At 39.3% G+C, this 19,477-nt stretch overlaps 1 protein-coding gene across 1 annotated transcript in view; it reads left to right on the top strand.

Moving 5' to 3' along the window:
- BMAL2 (basic helix-loop-helix ARNT like 2) overlaps positions 1 to 19,477 on the top strand; it is a 101,683-nt gene that overhangs the window by 24,661 nt on the left and 57,545 nt on the right. Inside the window, exons 2-4 of the mRNA XM_069581989.1 lie at positions 6,784 to 6,925; positions 9,824 to 9,925; positions 16,176 to 16,217. Of these exons, the coding sequence (XP_069438090.1) occupies positions 6,784 to 6,925; positions 9,824 to 9,925; positions 16,176 to 16,217 (286 nt within the window). The remainder of the gene's footprint in view (positions 1 to 6,783; positions 6,926 to 9,823; positions 9,926 to 16,175; positions 16,218 to 19,477) is intronic.

The raw sequence follows: 19,477 nt of genomic DNA, 5'->3' as shown, positions 1-19,477 counted from the left end.
GTACCAAAGGAAATTGCATATTCTTTATTGTGGGAATTTCATCATTCCCAGCAGCCCAAATACGTGAATCTGTGAATCCCAACTTTCCACCCCTTTCAGTTTCTCTTTTGAATGTCCATGGGTAATGAAATGAAAGGTGATTCATTCCTTCAACAAACCCTAAAAACTGTATGTCTGGCACTGTGCTAAGATTTGGAGCTAAAAAGATGACATGGTCCTGAAAACTAAAAGCTTCCAGTGTTGGAGCTTATAATCAAGTAGAGGATCTCGTAAATCTTTCCCCTGCCTCTTTTTTTGTTGATTCCATGGGCCGAACACCATTTGACATCCTAAAGAGCAGGATCTTAATGAAGCAACCAAAAGCACCAGAAGCAGTTCAATTTAAAGTGAAAGCACTTGGTACTGAGAAGGACACAGAATCAATTTTCTGGTGTTCTTGAAAAAAGCGCATAACCTGAATTTAGTCATCAGGGAATAACAGAAAAAGCTAAACTGAGAGACAATCTCTACAATACTTGCTAACTACCCTTCAAAAATATCAATAAAGATGAAAGAAAACAAGATGTTTTTAAAAAAGTGGCAATTAATAGGCACTTTTTTCACCTAGGATTATTGAGATTCATCCATGCTGAATATACTGCATTCGTTTGTACTACTCTTAGCATTCTATCCAGTGAATAAACAGTTTATCCATTTGTTGAGGGAAATTAAAGAGTTTCTAGTTTCCTCATTAATTTTTGTTGTTCAGTTGCAAGCCATACTGTGAAGGTATTTCTTGTACATGTCTCCTAAGATAGAGGTCCCCCACCTTGGGCTGCACAGCAGGAGGTGGGTGGCAGGTGAATGAGCGAAGTTTCATCTGTATTTACAGCTCCTCCCCATCCCTTGCATTACCACCTGAACTCTGCCCCCTGTCAGGTCAGGGCAACATTAGATTCTCACAGGGGTGTGAACCCTAACCCTAAAGTCAGGGCAGAATATCCTGAGATTGCTGCAAAATAGAAATAAAGAGCACAAGAAATGTAATGTGCTTAAATCATACTGAAATCATCCCCCCACCCATGGTCCATCGAAAACTTGTCTTCCATGTAAACAGGGTGCAGAAATAGTTGCAGACCGCTGTTGTAAGATATGTAAGAGTTTCTCCATATACTTAGGAATGAACACTAAACCATGTTATTTGCATATGTTTCACTTTATTAGTGAAAATAAAATAAAACAGTCCATTCTGAAGGAGATCAGCCCTAGGATTTTGGAAGGAATGATGCTAAAGCTGAAACTCCAGTACTTTGGCCACCTCATGTGAAGAGTTGCCTCATTGGAAAAGACTCTGATGCTGGGAGGGATTGGGGGCAGGGATTGGGGGCAGGAGGAGAAGGAGATGACAGAGGATGAGATGGCTGGATGGCATCACTGACTTGATGGACGTGAGTCTGAGTGAACTCTGGGAGTTGGTGATGGACAGGGAGGCCTGGCGTGCTGCTATTCATGGGATTGCAAAGAGTCAGACATGACTGAGTGATTGAACTGAACTGAACTGAATGCAAAAATAGTTTCCAAAGTACTTGTAGCAATTTATTTTCCCACCAACAGAGCTTTCCATTTCTGTTTCCATTGCTCTATATTCTCGCTTACACTTGGTATCATTAAACTTTTCATTTGTAGCCATTAGGTGGGTATGTAGGATGTGACTAGAGTTTACTTTGGATTTTCCTGATTACTAATGAAATTGAGTATCTTTTCATTCTTGTATTGATAATTGGAATTTCTTTTATGAAGTGCCCATTAAAGTCTTTCCAGTTTTCTGCTGGGTGTTGTATTGGTCTTTTTCCTATTGATGCGATGGCATTCTTTATACAGCACACATAGTAACCCTTTATTGTTTATATGTATAGCACGTAAACTTCTCCCAGTCTGTGAATTTTCGTTTCCTTCTCTTTATAGTGCCTTTGGATGAATATTAACTTCATTTTAAGATGATTTTAGTCAGTCTTTTCCTTTATTGTTTTTACATTTTATGTTTGGGAAATCTTTTCTACAATTCAGTTCAGTTGCTCAGTCGTGTCCGACTCTGCGACCCCATGAATCACAGCACGCCAGGCCTCCCTGTCCATCACCAACTCCCAGAGTTCACTCAGACTCACGTCCATTGAGTCAGTGATGCCATCCAGCCATCTCATCCTCTGTCATCCCCTTCTCCTCCTGGCCCTAATCCCTCCCAGCATCAGAGTTATTTCCAATGAGTCAGCTCTTCACATGAGGTGGCCAAAGTACTGGAGTTTCAGCTTTAGCATCATTCCTTCCAAAGAAATCCCAGGGCTGATCTCCTTCAGAATGGACTGGTTGGATCTCCTTGCAGTCCAAGGGACTCTCAAGAGTCTTCTCTTGAGAACACCACAGTTCAAACGCATCAATTCTTCGGCACTCAGCTTTCTTCACAGTCCAACTCTCACATCCATACATGACCACTGGAAAAACCATAGCCTTGATTCTCTGGTAGCTCAGACAGTAAAGCGTCTGTCTACAGTGCGGGAGACCCGGGTTCGAGCCCTGGGTTGGGAAGATCCCCTGGAGAAGGAAATGGCAATCCACTCCAGAACTATTGCCTGGAAAATCCCATGGACAGAGGAGCCTGGCAGACTACAGTCCATGGGGTCACAAAGAGTTGGACATGACTGAGCGACTTCACTTTCACTTCACTTGACTAGACAGACCTTTGTTGGCAAAGTAATGTCTCTGCTTTTCAATATGCTATCTAGATTGATCATAACTTTTCTTCTAAGGAGTAAGCATCTTTTAATTTCATGGCTGCAATCACCATCTTCAGTGATTTTGCAGCCCAAAAAGATAAAGTCTGACACTGTTTCCACTGTTTTCCCATCTATTTGCCATGAAGTGATGGGACCGGATGCCATGAACTTCATTTTCTGAATGTTGAGCTTTAAGCCAACTTTTTCGCTCTCCACTTTCACTTTCATCAAGAGGCTTTTTAGTTCCTCTTCACTTTCTGCCATAAGGGTGGTGTCATCTGCATATCTGAGGTGATTGATATTTCTCCCAGCAATCTTGATTCCAGCTTGTGCTTCTTCCAGCCCAGCATTTCTCATGATGTACTCTGCATAGAAGTTAAATAAGCAGGGTGACAATATACAGCCTTGACGTACTCCTTTTCCTATTTGGAACCAGTCTGTTGTTCCATATCCAGTTCTAACTGTTGCTTCCTGACCTGCATACAGATTTCTCAAGAGGGAGGTCTGGTGGTCTGGTATTCCCATCTCTTTCAGAACTTCCCACAGTTTATTGTGATCCACACAGTCAAAGGCTTTGGCATAGTCAATAAAGCAGAAATAGATGTTTTTCTGGAATTCTCTTGCTTTTTCCATGATCCAGCGCATGTTGGCAATTTGATCTCTGGTTCCTCTGCCTTTTCTAAAACCAGCTTGAACATCAGGGAGTTCCCGGTTCACATATTGCTGAAGCCTGGCTTGGAGAATTTTGAGCATTACTTTACTAGCATGTGAGATGAATGCAATTGTGCGATAGTTTGAGCATTCTTTGGCATTGCCTTTCTTTGGAATTGGAATGAAAACTGACCTTTTCCAGTCCTGTGGCCACTGCTGAGTGTTCCAAATTTGCTGGCATATTGAGTGCAGCACTTTCACAGCATCATCTTTCAGGATTTGAAACAGCTCAACTGGAATTCCATCACCTCCACTAGCTTTGTTCGTAGTGACGCTTTCTAAGGCCCACTTGACTTCACATTCCAAGATGTCTGGCCCTAGATGAGTGATCACACCATCGTGATTATCTGGGTCGTGAAGATCTTTTTTGTACAGTTCTTCTGTGTATTCTTGCCATTGCTTCTTAATATCTTCTGCTTCTGTTAGGTCCATACCATTTCTGTCCTTTATCGAGCCCATCTTTGCATGAAATGGTCCCTTGGTATCTCCAATTTTCTTGAAGAGATCTCTAATCTTTCCCATTCTGTTGTTTTCCTCTATTTCTTTGTATTAATCGCTGAGGAAGGCTTTCTTATCTCTTCTTGCTATTCTTTGGAACTCGACATTCAGATGCTTATATCTTTCCTTTTCTCCTTTGCTTTTTGCTTCTCTTCTTTTCACAGCTATTTGTAAGGCCTTTTACGTTTAGGTCTTTAATCTAGTTGAATTGAATTTTTATATTTGGTTTGGTTTTTATATTTGGCATAAGGTAAGGGATCTGACTTTATTCTTTTTCATAGAGAAAATAAGTTGGCACAGGGTTATTTATTAAAAAGCTGGACTCCTCATGCTGATTTGAAATTCCACCTCTGACATTTAGCAGATGTCCGTATTTATATGTCTGGGCTCTCCATGGTTTTCTTTCAGTCTGTCTATATCTCCACACCAATACCACCCTGTCTTAATTACCAAAGTTTTATAATGCTTGATATATGAGAGGCCCAGTCCTCCCACATTTCCCTTGGCTGTTCATAAGTCATTGCACTACCATATATATTTTATATTCAGCTTTTGATGTTCCACCAAAAAAGAGAATATTTTGAGAGGAATTACACATCCATTTTAGGAGAATTGAAATATTTATGATATTGAGACCTCCCATCCATAAACATGGTGTATTTTTCCATTTTTTTAAATCTTTTTCAATGTTTTAAATAAATTTTTATAATTTTCTCCAGAAGAACGTTATACATTTTTATTTAGGTTATACATTTATTCTTGTACATTTGTTCTTTAGGTACTCTATAGTTTTTGAAGTTATTGTAAATTATATTTTTAAAGTATCATTTTCTTATAGTATGTTACTGGTAAATAGACTGATTTTGTGTATTGACTTTACATACATACAGCCAACCTTGATCCACTCCCTAATTTTAATAATTCATATTATTTTGGGTTTTCTATATTCTCAATCATATCATTTCCTACTAAAGATTATTTTTTCTTCCTTTCCAATTCTTATGCTTCAAGTATAGTTTCTTGTCTTATTCCACTGACAGGTCTTCTATTAATAATACAGTGTTGAAAGATGTTCTTTTGTTGTTGTTTTGTTTAATGTTTTTGTTTCTGATTATAAAAAGATTTTTTCAATGTTTTTTCATTAGTATTTCTGAATCTTTTAAGATATTCATATTTTTTCAATGAGCTCTTATTGTAGTAAATTATATTCATTAATTTACTAATATTAAACCAGTATTACATTCCTGGGATACAACTACCTTGGTCATGATGGGTTATTCTTTTTATACATTTCTGAGTTTTTGTTAAGATTTTGTTAAGATTTTTATATCTTTGTTCATAGATGAGATTAGGCCTATAGCTATCCTATCTTGTACTGCCATTGTCAAATTTTAATATCAAATTTATGTAAACCTTATAAAAAGAGTTGAGGGACAAAGAATTCCTTTTTCTTCTATGAAAATGGATATGTTAGTCACTCAGGCATGCCTGATTCTCTGCAACTCCGTGGACTGCAGCCTCCAGGCTTTTGTGTCCACGAGATTTCCCAGGTAAGAATACTGAAGTGGGTTGCCATTCCATTGAACTGAACTGAAAAAACGTCTTGCCATAGGGTTATTGGAGTTTCCAATCTGGAAGAACCTATGTTTAGCTTTTCTGATCTGTACTAATTTGTATTCTAATTCAGTATTTCTGGTGTTATTTTAACAATTTCCTTTCTCCTAATTCTTTAGATTTATTTTAGGAATCTTTTCCTGATTTCTTAAAATAAATGATTAGCTCATTAAATTTCAATCTTTTTTTTTAAACACTAAGGGTTAAAATTTCCCTCTTGTCAGTTCAGGTTTAATTGAATTTTAGTCAATTCAGGACTAAAAATATTCATGTCCTGTGACCTTGTTAACCTATTTCTGGGATACTATCCACAAGAAATAAGTAGAAGATGAAGAGAATTAACCAGTAGATTAAAAGTTTTATACACATAGATAAAACACACTGCATATTTATGATGGTGAAAAAAATAGAAACAAACTTGGATTCCAGCAATAGAAGAGTGGGTAAGTAGCTATGACACAGCTGCATGATAGCATATTATGCAGTCATTAGAATCATCTATAAAGAATTTGTGATAACACTGTTATTATCATAATGATATGTAAATAATGCAGAATATACACTCTGATTTCAATTACTATAAAAACAACTATAGAAAAAATTCTAAAAGGAAGTCATTCTAAATAGTAACGTTAGTTGGTGAAATTTGGATTTCCCCCTTCCATTCCACCTTTTTGTGTTTTTCATATTTCCTGCAATATCCATATATATGTTTTATAATTAGACAGGGAAAATAAAGCTACAGACTAACAATAGATTGTTAGCTAGTATTTGGTTGTGTATAATTAGTCTTCCGCTCCATGCCATTTAATTTTGGCTGCACTGGGTCTGCATCGCTGCCTGAAGCTTTCTTTGGTTGAGGTGAGCAGGAGCTCCGGCCCAGCTGTGTGCTGGCTCCTCACGATGGGGGCTTCTCTTGCTGTAGGGCACAGGCTCTAGGGCACGCGGGTGTCAGTAGCTGTGGCAGGTGGGCTCTGGAGCAGAGGCCCAGTTGTGGCATATGCGCTTAGCTGTGCCACTAAGTAGTGTGCACTGTGGCATGTGGCAGGGGATTGCCAACCACTGGCCCACGAGACAATTCCCCCATTTTATTGTTTACTTGGCATTTTAAAATATCAAAGTATAAAGCCATTTAAAATATATGACATAGATCTGTAAAGTGAGAATTAATGTTTCAAACAGATGCTTTATTGCAGTTTATGTCTCACAGGTAAAGTATTGATGGAAGGGAACCAGTGCATTGCTTCTAGTCATCTAAGCCCCTGGACTCAACCAATAGCCACTGGATCCTTCAGCCCACGCGTGACAGAGTTGCCACGGAAACGAAGACAGAGTGATTCAGACCCATCGCAGTAAGTGAATTTGTTCCTGTAACCCTAGGAAATCTTCAACCCTAGGGAGAAAAGAAAAAGACTACATTTTAAACAAATTAAAACCTTTTGTTTCTTTTTATTTTTTTTAATTAAAGTGTAGTTGGTTTATAATTTTGTGTTAGTGTCTGGTGTATAGCCAAGTGATTCAGTTATACATATACATATATATTCTTTTCTATTATGGTTTAATATATGGATGTTAAATACTTGTGCTGACCTGTACAATACGACCTTGCTGTTTATCCATTCTAGACTGTCTATAGTAGTTTGCATCTGCTAGTCCCAAATTCTCAGTTCACACCCCCTCCTTGGCAACTGCAAGTCTGTTCTCTGTGGCTGTGAGTCTGTTTCTGTTTTATAGATAGGCTCACTTGTATCATATTTACATTCCACAAATAAGTGATATCATGTGGTGTTTGTCTTTTTCTTTATGACTTACTTTGCTAGTATGATCATCACTAGGTCCATCCGTGTATCAGCAGAATGCATTATTTCATTCTTTTTTACCCCTATTTTTTTTACCCCTTTTCTATTGTGTATATATATATATTCTCTAGAAAAAGATTACTTTTAAATTATTACTTTAAATTACATGGTAATTAAAAATTTGGACAGGGTAGATTACTTATCCACCCGACTGCTATCTCTGTCATTGACTGATCCAACTCTTAAGGTTATTAGCTATCCAGGAAGGTCAACTGGGATCTGAAAGATGTAGGAACTTGAGGTTAATTTGCTTAACAGTTAAGATATTTGCCTTCCTAATTGAAATACTTAACCTTGAGGAAAACATCTTACATGTTTGGCTGAAAATAATCACAACATGCTTCTTGATTTACTCATTGTTTATGTAACAACCAACCCTTGGTTATCTGTGGCAACTTTAATCAATTAAAACTCTTGTTTTCCATGTTTATTAAGCTTAGTAGATAATAGAATCAATGTTGAGAATACTTTCTATCTCCTTGTTCATTTTGTTACCTAATGCAGCTTGCAGTCTCAAATATTTTTTAATGATCTCCCCAAACATAGGGTTTTTATAGTGAAAATAATAGGGCAAGATAAATATAACAATCTACAGCAATTCATTTTAAGCTGGTACTTTCTTTACATGAACGTGAAAGTTGATGACCATTCTCCATCATGAATGACTGGAAAAGTCCTGAGTAGGGGACAAGATGAGGATGTAATGAAATGTCCAACTCTTTTTAACTCAGTTCTCCCTAGTACACTTTATAATTTAGCTTCTGTTTCCAAGATGGCAGAATCAGTGTTATTCAAATGTAAGGACCAACACACTTTCCAAGCCACATATAAAATGTATATACAGGTTGTATACATATAAGTATATAAAGATTATATACTGTTTTTGATTGTCTGTATTCTCTTAGTCTCTTCCAATAAAGTGGATGATTATAAATAACTACAGTTGACCAAGTGACAGTCTACCTAGAACCATTTGCTGTTCTACATCCTTGATTATCAGGTGGTAGCCCCATTCCCAGGTGGCTCTGGGCTTCCCAGGTGGTCCTAGTGGTAAAAGAACCTGCCTGCCAGTGCAGGAGACGTAAGTGATGCAGGTTCGATCCCTGGGTCAGGAAGATCCCCTGGAGAAGGAAATGGAAACCCACTCCAGTATTCTTGGAGCCTGGAGAATCCCATGGACAGCGGGACCGGTGGGCTATGGTCCATAGTATCACAGAATCGGATATGACTAGAGAGACTTAGCATGCATGCAGTCCTCGCTCACCTTGAGCTAGAAATGACTGTTAGTCATTTTTATTTTCTTCTTTTTTCTTTAGAATCATAAGTACCATTGTTCTTTCTCAATATTTAAATAAGAATATGACTTTCAAGTGAGAACTAGAGTCACACAATAGAACTTGCATCACACATGTCCCAAGGGGCCATGGTTGAGCCAGTGGTTTTGAGAGTGAATGGAAAAATGAGGGCAGTGACAAGGGAAATACTAGAAATATCAGTTCAATATCAGTTCAATTCAGTCACTCAGTTGTGTTTGACTCTTTGTGACCCCATGGACTGCAGCATGCCAGGCTTCCCTGTCCATCAGCAATGCCGGTAGCTTGCTCAAACTCATGTCCATTGAGTTGGTGATGACATCCAACCAACTTATCCTCTGTCATCCCCCTTCTCCTCCTACCTTCAATCTTTACCAGCATCAAGGTCTTTTCTAATGAGTCAGTTCTTTATATCAAGTGGCCAAAGTATTGGAGTTTCAGCTTCAGCATCAGTCCTTCCAGTGAATATTCAGGGTGGATTTCCTTTAGGATTGACTGGTTGGATATCCTGTCCAAGGGACTCTCAAGAGTCTTCTCCAACACCACAGTTCAAAAGTGTCAATTCTTTGGTGCTCAGCTTTCTTTTATGGTCCAACTCTCACAACCATGCATAACTACTGGAAAAAACAATAGCTTTGACTATATGAACCTTTGTTGGCAAAGTCTCTGCTTTTTAATATATTGTCTAAGTTTGTCATAAATTTTCTTCCAAGGAGCAAGCATCTTTTAATTTCATGGCTTCAGTCACCATCTGCATTGATTTTGAAGCCCTAGAAAATATAGTGACAATATACTGACGGATAATGGCTTTCTGGTAGAAGGCAACCCTAAAGATTATTTATTACACACATTTTAGAAAATGAAGCAGCTACAACTCAGAAACATCAAGTACCTTGCCCGACATTATCCAGCTAGTTGGAATGCCTAATTGTCAGTGTAGTGGTTTCCTATTTACACCCTACTTCCTGTCTCTCTGCAGCTGGACAGGGGAGCGTGTTTCTAGCACATGAAGACAGCCATGCTGTCCAATTTTCCAGCATTATCTGGTAGGGATGACCGAAGGCCTCTTCCCTTCCAGGTCAGGAATCATGAAAGAAAAAGTGGTGGAAAAACTTTCTCAGAATCCCTTTACCTGTCTCCTTTCAACAAGGGTAGAAATGTCAGCATTCAGTTGCAGCAGGTAAGTACTGGACTCTCATGTGACATAATTTCTACTTGAAGAGCACATAGAGTGGCAGCAGAAAATGAGTGTACACCCCGTGATTTGCTCATTATCTATCCTAGAATTTCTGCACTCTGCCCCAATCCTTCTTTCATCTCACCATTTTCCATTCTAATGAAATAAGGGATGTCAAAGTGCTTTATGAATTTTACAAAGTACTGACTGTGCAGCATCCTTCCCAGAGACTCAGGGCTTGAGGTTGATTTCATTGGTGGAGCCTCCAAACACTGGATATTTTTCAACAGAAGAGAATGTGCGAGAAGTTTCACCCTTTCTGCAGCACTGTTGGATTTGAATGGAGAGCTGCTTCTTTAAAAGGGTCATTGATGAAGATTCCTTGGAATGCAATGATTAAACCTTTATTGAGTATCTACAATGTGATATCTACATTAAACATTTATTGAGTATCTACAATATATCTACTGCGTGCTGTAGTCCATGGGGTCGCAAAGGGTCAGACACGACTGAGCGACTAAATTGAACTGAAGAATATGATACCCAGTAGGCGAGGAGGAAGACATATAAGGCACAATAAATTTGTACAAATGGGAACAATACAAAGAATTATTACATATCATGATAATTTCCATAAGAGGGACCCTAGGTATTATGGCAGCAAGGCAAATTGGGTGTTTAAATAATAATGAGATCAGAAGTAAAGAACAGCTTCCTGGAAATGTTGACGGCAGCTAAGTTTTGAATGAAAAATAGGGATGAGCCATTCAGAGCAGAAGTAGAGAAGGTATTTCAGGCTGTAGGAACAGCTCTGCAGAAGCGTAGAATATGAAGCAGCGTACTGCTGATCAGGAAACGAGTAATTGTCACAGTAGAGCAGAGGACACACCAGGAGGTGGGTGAGCTGTGAGACTTGAGGGGTAAACTTGGACTAGGTTATGAATGTCTGCTGAACTAAAGAAACTGAAAACTAAAAGGAAAGTGTTAGTCGCTCAGTCGTGTCCAACTCTTTGCAACCCCATGGCCTGTAGCCAACAGGCTCCTCTGTCCATGGCATTCTCCAGGCAAGAATACTGGATGTGGGTTGCCGTTCCCTTCTCCAGGGGATCTTCCCGACTGAGGGACTGAACCCCGGGTCTCCTGCATTGCAGGCAGATTCTTTACTGTCTGAGCCATCAGGAAAGCCTGAAAAGTGTCTTAAACACAATAAGGAAAATGGAGGCATTTTGAGAACTTGATCAGATTACATTTTTAAAACTTTTGTTTACCTTTGCACTTTTAAAAAAGCTTTTTTATTGTAGTGAAATATATGTAACATAAAATTTGATATTTTAACCACTTCTAAGTGTACAATTCAGTGGCATTAATTACATTCACAATGTTGTACAATCATCAGGACTGTCTGTTTCTAAAACTTCTCCATCACCCCAGTCAGAAACACTGTACCCATGAAACAGTGGTTCTCCCTCCCTTTCCCTGGCCCCTGGTGACCTCTAGCCTACTCTCTAGCTCTGAGAATTTGCCTATTTTAGGTATGTCATCTAAGTGGAATCGTACAATACTTGTCCTTTTATCTCTGGCTTATTTCACTTAGTGTAGTGATTTTAAGTTTCACCTTCATTGTAGCGATGTAGCAGAACTTCATCCTTTTTTATGGCTGAATCATATCCCATTGTATGTATACGCCACATCCTATTTATCCATTCATTTGTTGGTGGCATTTGGGTTGTTCCCACTTTTTGGCTGTTGTGAATAATACTGCTGTGAACGTTGGTGCACGAGTATCTGAGTCTCTGCTTTCAAGTTGCAGTTCTTTTGATTATATACCTACAAGTTGAATTGCTGGGTCAGATGGTAATTGCATGATTAGTGTTTGAGGAACCACCAAACTGTTTTCCACAGTACCTTCACCATTTTACATTCCCACCAGAAATGTGTGAGGAATCCAATTTCTGCATATCCTTGCTGACACTTGCTATTTTCCGTTAAAAAAAAAAAAGCTATCCTAATAAGTGTGAAGTGGCACAGATTTATATTTTTAAAGGAGCTCTCAGGAAACAGTATGGAGGATGGACTGATGGAGGAAAATCCATCAGGCAGAGAAAACAGTGGAGAGACGGTTGCTGGGGAATGGGTTTTCTGAGCACTGGCCCAAGAGAGTAGCCTGGGCAGGAAGGGCCTGGAGAGGGAGGGGCATATCATGACACATTCAGAAGAGAGAATCTCTAAGGTTCACTCTTGTTCATGAGGAAGAGTAGGGATTTAAGAAGCATCCAAATTTTCTGACTTGGACCTGGATGGAGGATGGCATTTCACTCACTGATACTGAGGGAAAGATGATGAATTCAGTTTTGGCTACAAGGAGAATGTGACATTTATGGGAATCTTTAAGTAGGCAGTTGGATATAAGGGTCTGGAACTCAGGGTTGAGGCGTGGCCTGGAGATGGAGATTCAGACACCGTTAATGTATAAAGAACAAAAGCGGTGACTGGCATTGGATGCAGGTATGGGTGCAGGAAAGGTCGGGAGGCTCAGGGAGGAGGGGCGCCTACCCAAAATGTGAGGAGATGGGGCTGTAAAATGAGCATAGTATCTCAGAAGGGAAAGGAAGAAAGTTTCAAAAAGGAGAAATGCATGGAAAGCAGCCAATTGGAGGAGTGTTTTGACTGTATTTGCTTCCAATTTCATTTGTTTTTGCTTGATTTATGAGGAGGGCCTACATTTCATTCAAAATGCAGTGAAAGTAGTTTTCAAAGAAAACTCCACTGTGTTTTGAAAAAGTTATATTACTTAGTATAAGAAGCTACACTAAAAAAATGCATCTAAGGAATTAATGTGAATGTTATTAATATCAGTGAGCTTATTAAAATTCATAAGTAAAAATATCTTTACTATAGACCAAATGCCAGCATGGAGAAAACATACAAAGAGCAAATTTACTAATTGTCTAGGTTCATGTTGCAAAGGAATGAACTGTTTGACTGATGAGATCGTGCCTTTTTTCTGTTCTGCACAGGACCTAGTTAAACTGTATTTTGATTTCTTAAGTACAGTCGGTTTGAATTTCATCAAGGAGGCAAATTTAGCCAGTGAGTTAATTTGCTAAGATGTGTATAATCAAAGCAAAAGCATGATTTAAAACAGTTAAACTTTACCTTTTGAAATTGAAGTAATATATATCTATATATGGGGCTTTCCTGGTGGCTCAGCGGTCAAGAATCTGCCTGCAATGCAGGAGGCCCAGGTTCGATCCCTGAGTCAGGAAGATCCCCTGGATGGGGCATGGCAACCCACTCCAGTATTCTTGCCTGGAGAATCCCATGGACAGAGGAGCCTGGTGGGCTGCAGTCCATAGGATTGCACAGAGCAGGACACGACTGAAGCAGCTAAGCAGCAGCGTATCTATATATGGGGATCCCAGGTGGCTTAGTGGTGAAGAATCCATTTGCCAATGCAGGAGACATGGGTTCAATCCATGGATCTGAAAAATCCCCTGGAAAAGGAAATGGCAAGCTACTCCAGTATTCTTGCCTGGGAAATCCCATGGACAGAGGAGTCTGGTGGGCAACAGTCCATGGGGTTGCAAAGAGTCGGACATAACTTAGCAACTAAGCACACATGCATATGTGTATATAATTCCAGGTCATTCGAAAATCATTCATCCTGTATCATTATTTTCTACTTTAATCCTTAGATGTGAAGTCAGGCAGAAAAGAGAGGGGAAAAAAAAGCTGACTTAATCTAACACTCTCTATTGTTTCAAAAAGGCTGTTTAATTTTGTACCACAGAGCAGGCTGAAAATGAGAGAGGCATAGAGGAAGGCACATGAGCCTACATAGAATAAGCTTTACTGGCCTCCTGTTAGGTCTATGACCTCGAGCAGTAACCTTATTGGGCCTCAATTCCTTCATCTTTAAAATGGGCAGAGTAATAACTACATGTAAATCAGTCCTGAGATGTGAAGAACTGACTCATTGGAAAAGACCCTGATGCTGGGAATGATTGAAGGCAGGAGAAAGGGACGACAGAGGATGGCATCACCGACTCAATGGACATAAAATTGAGTAAACTCCGAGAGTTGGTGATGGACAGGGAGGACTGGTGTGCTGCAGTCCATGGGGTCACAAAGAGTTGGACATGACTGAGTGACTGAACTGAACTGAACTGAACTGAATAACTACATGATTCTTAAATGGGGTCAGAATCAAATAACACACATGAAAATACTTTTGATAAAGTGTCATCAAAGCTATTTATTTAGACAGTGATAAGGAAGAACATCCTTTGATTAAGCTTTTATCTTAGTGGTCTTATTTTATTTGGAACATTTATATGCATCTCTTCATAAATTTTATTAAGTCTTCTATAAACAGCATGTATTATCTTTTTTAAGCAGGAAAATAGTATTGAAACCTCAAACAAAATACATCATATGAATAAAATAGTTCACAGGTAGATCAAACTCTTCAAAGTCTAGAAAATGATCATTGTTGAGTCTTCTAAAAGAGGGAAACTTGGCAACATGAGTCAGAAGCCTTAAAGTAGTTATCCATACATTGTACATCTGAAGGTTTATCCTGGACTTCCCTGGTGGCTCAGACAGTAGAGAATCTGCCTGCAATGTGGGAGAACCAAGTTCCATCCCTGGGTTGGGAAGATACCTCGGAGAAGGGAATGGTTACAAACTCCAGTGTTCTTTCCTGGAGAATCCCATGGACAGAGGATCCTGGCAGGCTACAATGCATGGGGTCATCAAGAGTTGGATAAGACTGAGTGACTACCAAAGTTTTATCCTAGGAGAATAATTGAAGATGCATGCACCACAGTCATTTTAGGCACACTATTTATAATATTGAAAAATTAGAATATTGAGATACCTAGTCATAGAAAATTATTAAATAAATTATAGCACAGCTAACCAACAGGCCACTATTTAGTCATTAAAAATTATGTTCTTCAAGAATATTTGAAGCTAGGAGAAAATATTTATGTTATAGTGTTAAGTGAATCAGACAAGACATGAAAAATTTTACATGGTTATCTGATTTTTATTTTATATATTTATATCAGTATATACACAATATAGAACACAAATCTATATAAATACCCTCCATGCTCCACAATTCCCCCCCGCCCCCTATGACTAAGTTAAATAGTCAAAGCTGGTTTTTTGTGTATCTAGATACATGTCTGGGCTTCCCAGGTGACTCAGTAATAAAGAATCCACCTGCCAGTGCAGGAGACTCAAGAGATGCAGGTTTGATCCCTGGGTCAGGGAGATCCCCCTGGAGAAGATCATGGCAACCCACTCCAGTATTCTTGCCTGGAGAATCTCATGGACAGGAGAACTTGGCAGGCTACAGTCCATGGGGTCACAAAGAATCGGATGCGACTGAGCAACTAAGCACACACACAGATACATGTCTACAAAAGACTGGGCGAGACCCATTAAAATGTTGATTGTAATTATTTCCAGATGAGATTATGGAAGCTTTACCGTGAATTTTTAAAATGCCCTTTCAAAAATTAATACACTTGGGAGTATATATTTTAAAACACATATTTGAAGAAAAACTACGCAGCCTGCATGATTTTTTAATGTGGAAAGTATTTTATCACCATCGCTTTGGTAGTGGTCTGGTGACTACATTCTGAATGAATAAATGCACTGCTGCATATGTACCTGTATGTAAGTATATATATATAAATATTTATACACACACATATATACATTTAGAATATTCTGCTAAGGCATATACTAATGTGAAAATTAATATTACTGGCAAGTGATCAGTTTCCAGCTTTCAAAATTATTTATGTCTAGATGAATTTTCAGACAAAATTAAAGGTCTTAGAGTTTTAATAAATTTTCAGGCTATGTAATAGAGCTATTACAACGTTTTTGGCTAAGCCATTCATTGTTTTAAAAATAGCTATTTTATTTCATGTTATTTCTATGAATATACTTTTCAAGATTGGGATGGCATAATTTCTAAACAGAGCAGAAGTAATTATTCACTGTTGCTTCACATAGTTATTGTTACCTGATGGAGATGAGGCACCTGTCAGCTTTGGTACAAGAGCAGCTCACCCAGACAATAATAATCATTTCAATTAGGAGCTCAGGGTAGCATGTATAATTAAAGACTTAATCGGAATTAGGATGATTGAACTTAATCTCACATTTATTTCTCAAGAATTACTGAAGATCTGTTTCATGCAGTTTGATACTTTATCTTGCTTTTTTGAAGAATGGAAGAATGTGAACAACAAGTAAAAATTAAGTCCTTCAGGTACAATGAACCATTGAGAGGGTATATGTTGGGTGGGGAAGTCACATATGCAGACCACTAGCTGAAGCAAACAGTGATGTCAAGATAGAACAGATTCATGAATATTAGGTTTTTCTCATATGTTCTGCTCTGAGATGTAGTGATCATCATATACCTTATACCTTTTTTCTCTATCTACTTGGATAACATTTTAGCTTATGTGTCTTTAAATTTTTCTTAGAATAGCTATTTATTAAAAACAACTATTATTTCCTTGAAGTACTAGAGAAAACCTAATTCATCCAATAAGCAAATCAGAATTACTTACAAGGAGCTTCTGATTATTAGGAATCCACTGTCATAAATTCTGTCAATTGTTTCATCATATTCTTTCAACCTCAACAAATATTTTTCTACCTCTGGCCTCATGGCCAGATCTCAATTTTGCTTTTTCTCCATTTATTCTTTTTTTTTTTAAATAAGACTTTATGAAATACTGACATGGTTCAAAGTGACAGTAGCTGTTCACAGGATTATGAGCCAGAGCCCTGATAAATTATTAAGCAGAAAACTGTCCTCTGGGTAGATATACCTTTCTTTAATAAAATTCTCCAAGAAATCTTTTCAAGTGCACACCCTTCAAGAAAAGTACCTTATTCAAAAACTGGCCATCTCACCTTCCTCTCTGTTTCCTAGCTCCCAACATCACCATTCCTTATTCCCAACTGATGAGAAGAATTGTGATAAAACATGGTCCACTGGAGGAGGAAATGGCAACCCACTCCAGTATTCCTGCCTGGAGAACCCCATGAACAGTATGGAAAGGCAAAAAGATATGACACCAGAAGATGAGCCCCACAGGTTGGTAGGTGTCCAGTATGCTACTGGGGAAGAACAGAGGGCAATTACTAACTGTTCCACAAAGAATAAAGCAGTTGGGCCAAGGGGAAACGATGCTCAGTTGTGGATGTGTCTGGTGATAAAAGTAAAGTCTGATGCTATAAATTACAATATTGCATAGGAATCTGGAATGTTAGGTCCATGAATCCAGGTAAATTGGACGTGGTCAAGCAGGAGATAGCAAGATTGATTGAAGATCTTAGGAATCAGTCAACTAAAAAGGATGAGAATGGGTGGATTTAATTCAGATGACCCTTATCTATACTACTATGGGGAAGAATCACTTAGAAGAAATGGAGTGGCCCTCATTGTCGACAAAAGTGTCTGAAATGCAATATTTGGATCCAGTCTCAGAAACGACAGAATGATCTCCGTTCATTTCCAAGCAAACCATTCACCACCACAGTAATCCAAGTCTATGCCCCAGCAGGAGAGAAGAGAAGTGAAAGGAGAAAAGGAAAGGTATACTCAACTGAATGCAGAGTTCCAGACAATAGCCAGGAGAGACTAAAAGACCTTCTTAAATGAACAATGCAAGGGAATAAGAGGAAAACAACAGAATGGGAAAGACTAGAGATCTCTTTAAGAAAACTGGAGTTATCAAGGGAACATTTCATGCAAGGATGGGCATGATAAAGGACAGAAACAATAAGGACCTAACTTGAGAGTCCCTTGGGCTCTAAGGAGATCCAACCAGTCAATCCTAAAGGAAATCCACCCTGATTATTCATTGGAAGGACTGATGGTGAAGCTGAAGCTCCAATACTTTGGCCACTTGATGGGAAGAGCTGATTCATTGGAAAAAAACAAAGAAAAAAAACCCTGATGCTGGAAAAGATTGAAGGCAGGAGAAGATGGGGGTGACAGAGGGTGAGATGATCAGATAGCATCACTGCCTCAATGGACATGAATTTGAACAAACTCTGGGAGATAGTGGAGGACAGAGGAGCCTGTTGTGCTGTAGTCTCTCACTTAAGTTTCTAAGTCCAACTCTTGTGATCCCAAGGACTGTAGCCTGCCAGACTCCTCTGTTCACGGATTCTCCAGGCAAGAATACTGAAGTGGGTTGCCATTTCCTTCTCTAGGAGATCTTCCTGACCCAAGAATCTCCTGCATTGCAGGCAGATTCTTTACCAACTGAGCTATGAGGGAAAACCATGCCATAGTCTACGGGGTTGCAAAGAGTTGGACACAACTTAGTGACTAAACAACAGCAGACCATAGTAGGAGTGAAAGTGAAAGTCATTCAGTCGTGTCCGACTCTTTGCGAACCCATGGACTGTAGCCTGCCAGGCATCTCCATCCATGGGAGTTTCCAGGCAGGAATGCTGGAGTGGGTAGCCTTTCCCTTCTCCAGTGGATCTTCCCAACCCAGGAATGGAACCGGAGTCTCCTGCATTGCAGGCGGATTCTGTACCAACTGAGTGATCAGGGGAGCCCTATATGTTTCACAGATGATAAAATGTTGGGGTGGGTATATATCTTCAATTTCAAGAATTAGGTTATTCTACTTTTGACACTTTACTGTGAACATTTGTCTATTTCTCCTACCACACAGAGATCACGGCAACTCCAGAGTTTCTATGTAAGAAAAGTTTGGGGAAGTTAATCTAATGGGAAAGGGGAAAAATAGGAGATTTGTCCTGATCTATTTTTAGAGCCTTTAGATGAAGGAGTGAAAGGAAGGGGAGAAGCACTGATGGAGCTAACAACCCCCCCCCAACCCCCCAAAAAAAGACCACTCTTTGGCTAATGCCTGGAACAAAGTACATGCTTTGGGATGAACGGGATGGCATTCAAAGTAGCAGTTATCCATTCACGTATGCATTCATGTATGCTGAGTACATCTATTTATGTATGGATGAATGAATGCATGCATGAGCCAACCATATTTTTGAAGCTGCAGAACCCTTCCCTTAATGAACTCTTACAGTAGCTCCATCATACCCCCACCCCCACCCCAGGAGTCCCTTCATTTCTGCTTTCCTCCACATGACCCCCAAGACCCCTTCCGAAGTTTCAGATTTTGGGGAGCACAGTCTGAGGATCAATTTGCTTGCTCCTACATTTAATTTGAATGCAGCTTCCCTGGTGGCTCAGAGAGTAAAGTGTCTGCCTGCAATGAGGGAGACCCGGGTTCAAGCCCTGGGTTGGGAAGATCCCCAGGAGAAGGAAATGGCAACCCACTCCAGTACTCTTGCCTGGAAAATCCCGTGGACAGAGAAGCCTGGTAGGCTATGGTCCATGGAGTCGCAGAGTTGGACATGAGTGACCAACTTCATTTCTACTGTCACTTTAATTTGAATGCCATCCTGTTCATCCCAAAGCATGTACTTTATTCCAGGCATTGGCCAAAGGTGAATGGTTTTTTGGGGGGCGGG

The sequence above is a fragment of the Ovis canadensis genome, chromosome 3, assembly GCF_042477335.2.
Source record: "Ovis canadensis isolate MfBH-ARS-UI-01 breed Bighorn chromosome 3, ARS-UI_OviCan_v2, whole genome shotgun sequence".
NCBI classification, from domain to species: domain Eukaryota; kingdom Metazoa; phylum Chordata; class Mammalia; order Artiodactyla; family Bovidae; genus Ovis; species Ovis canadensis.
Note: the sequence above shows the minus strand (reverse complement) of the source record. Positions and strands in the feature narration are given on the sequence as shown.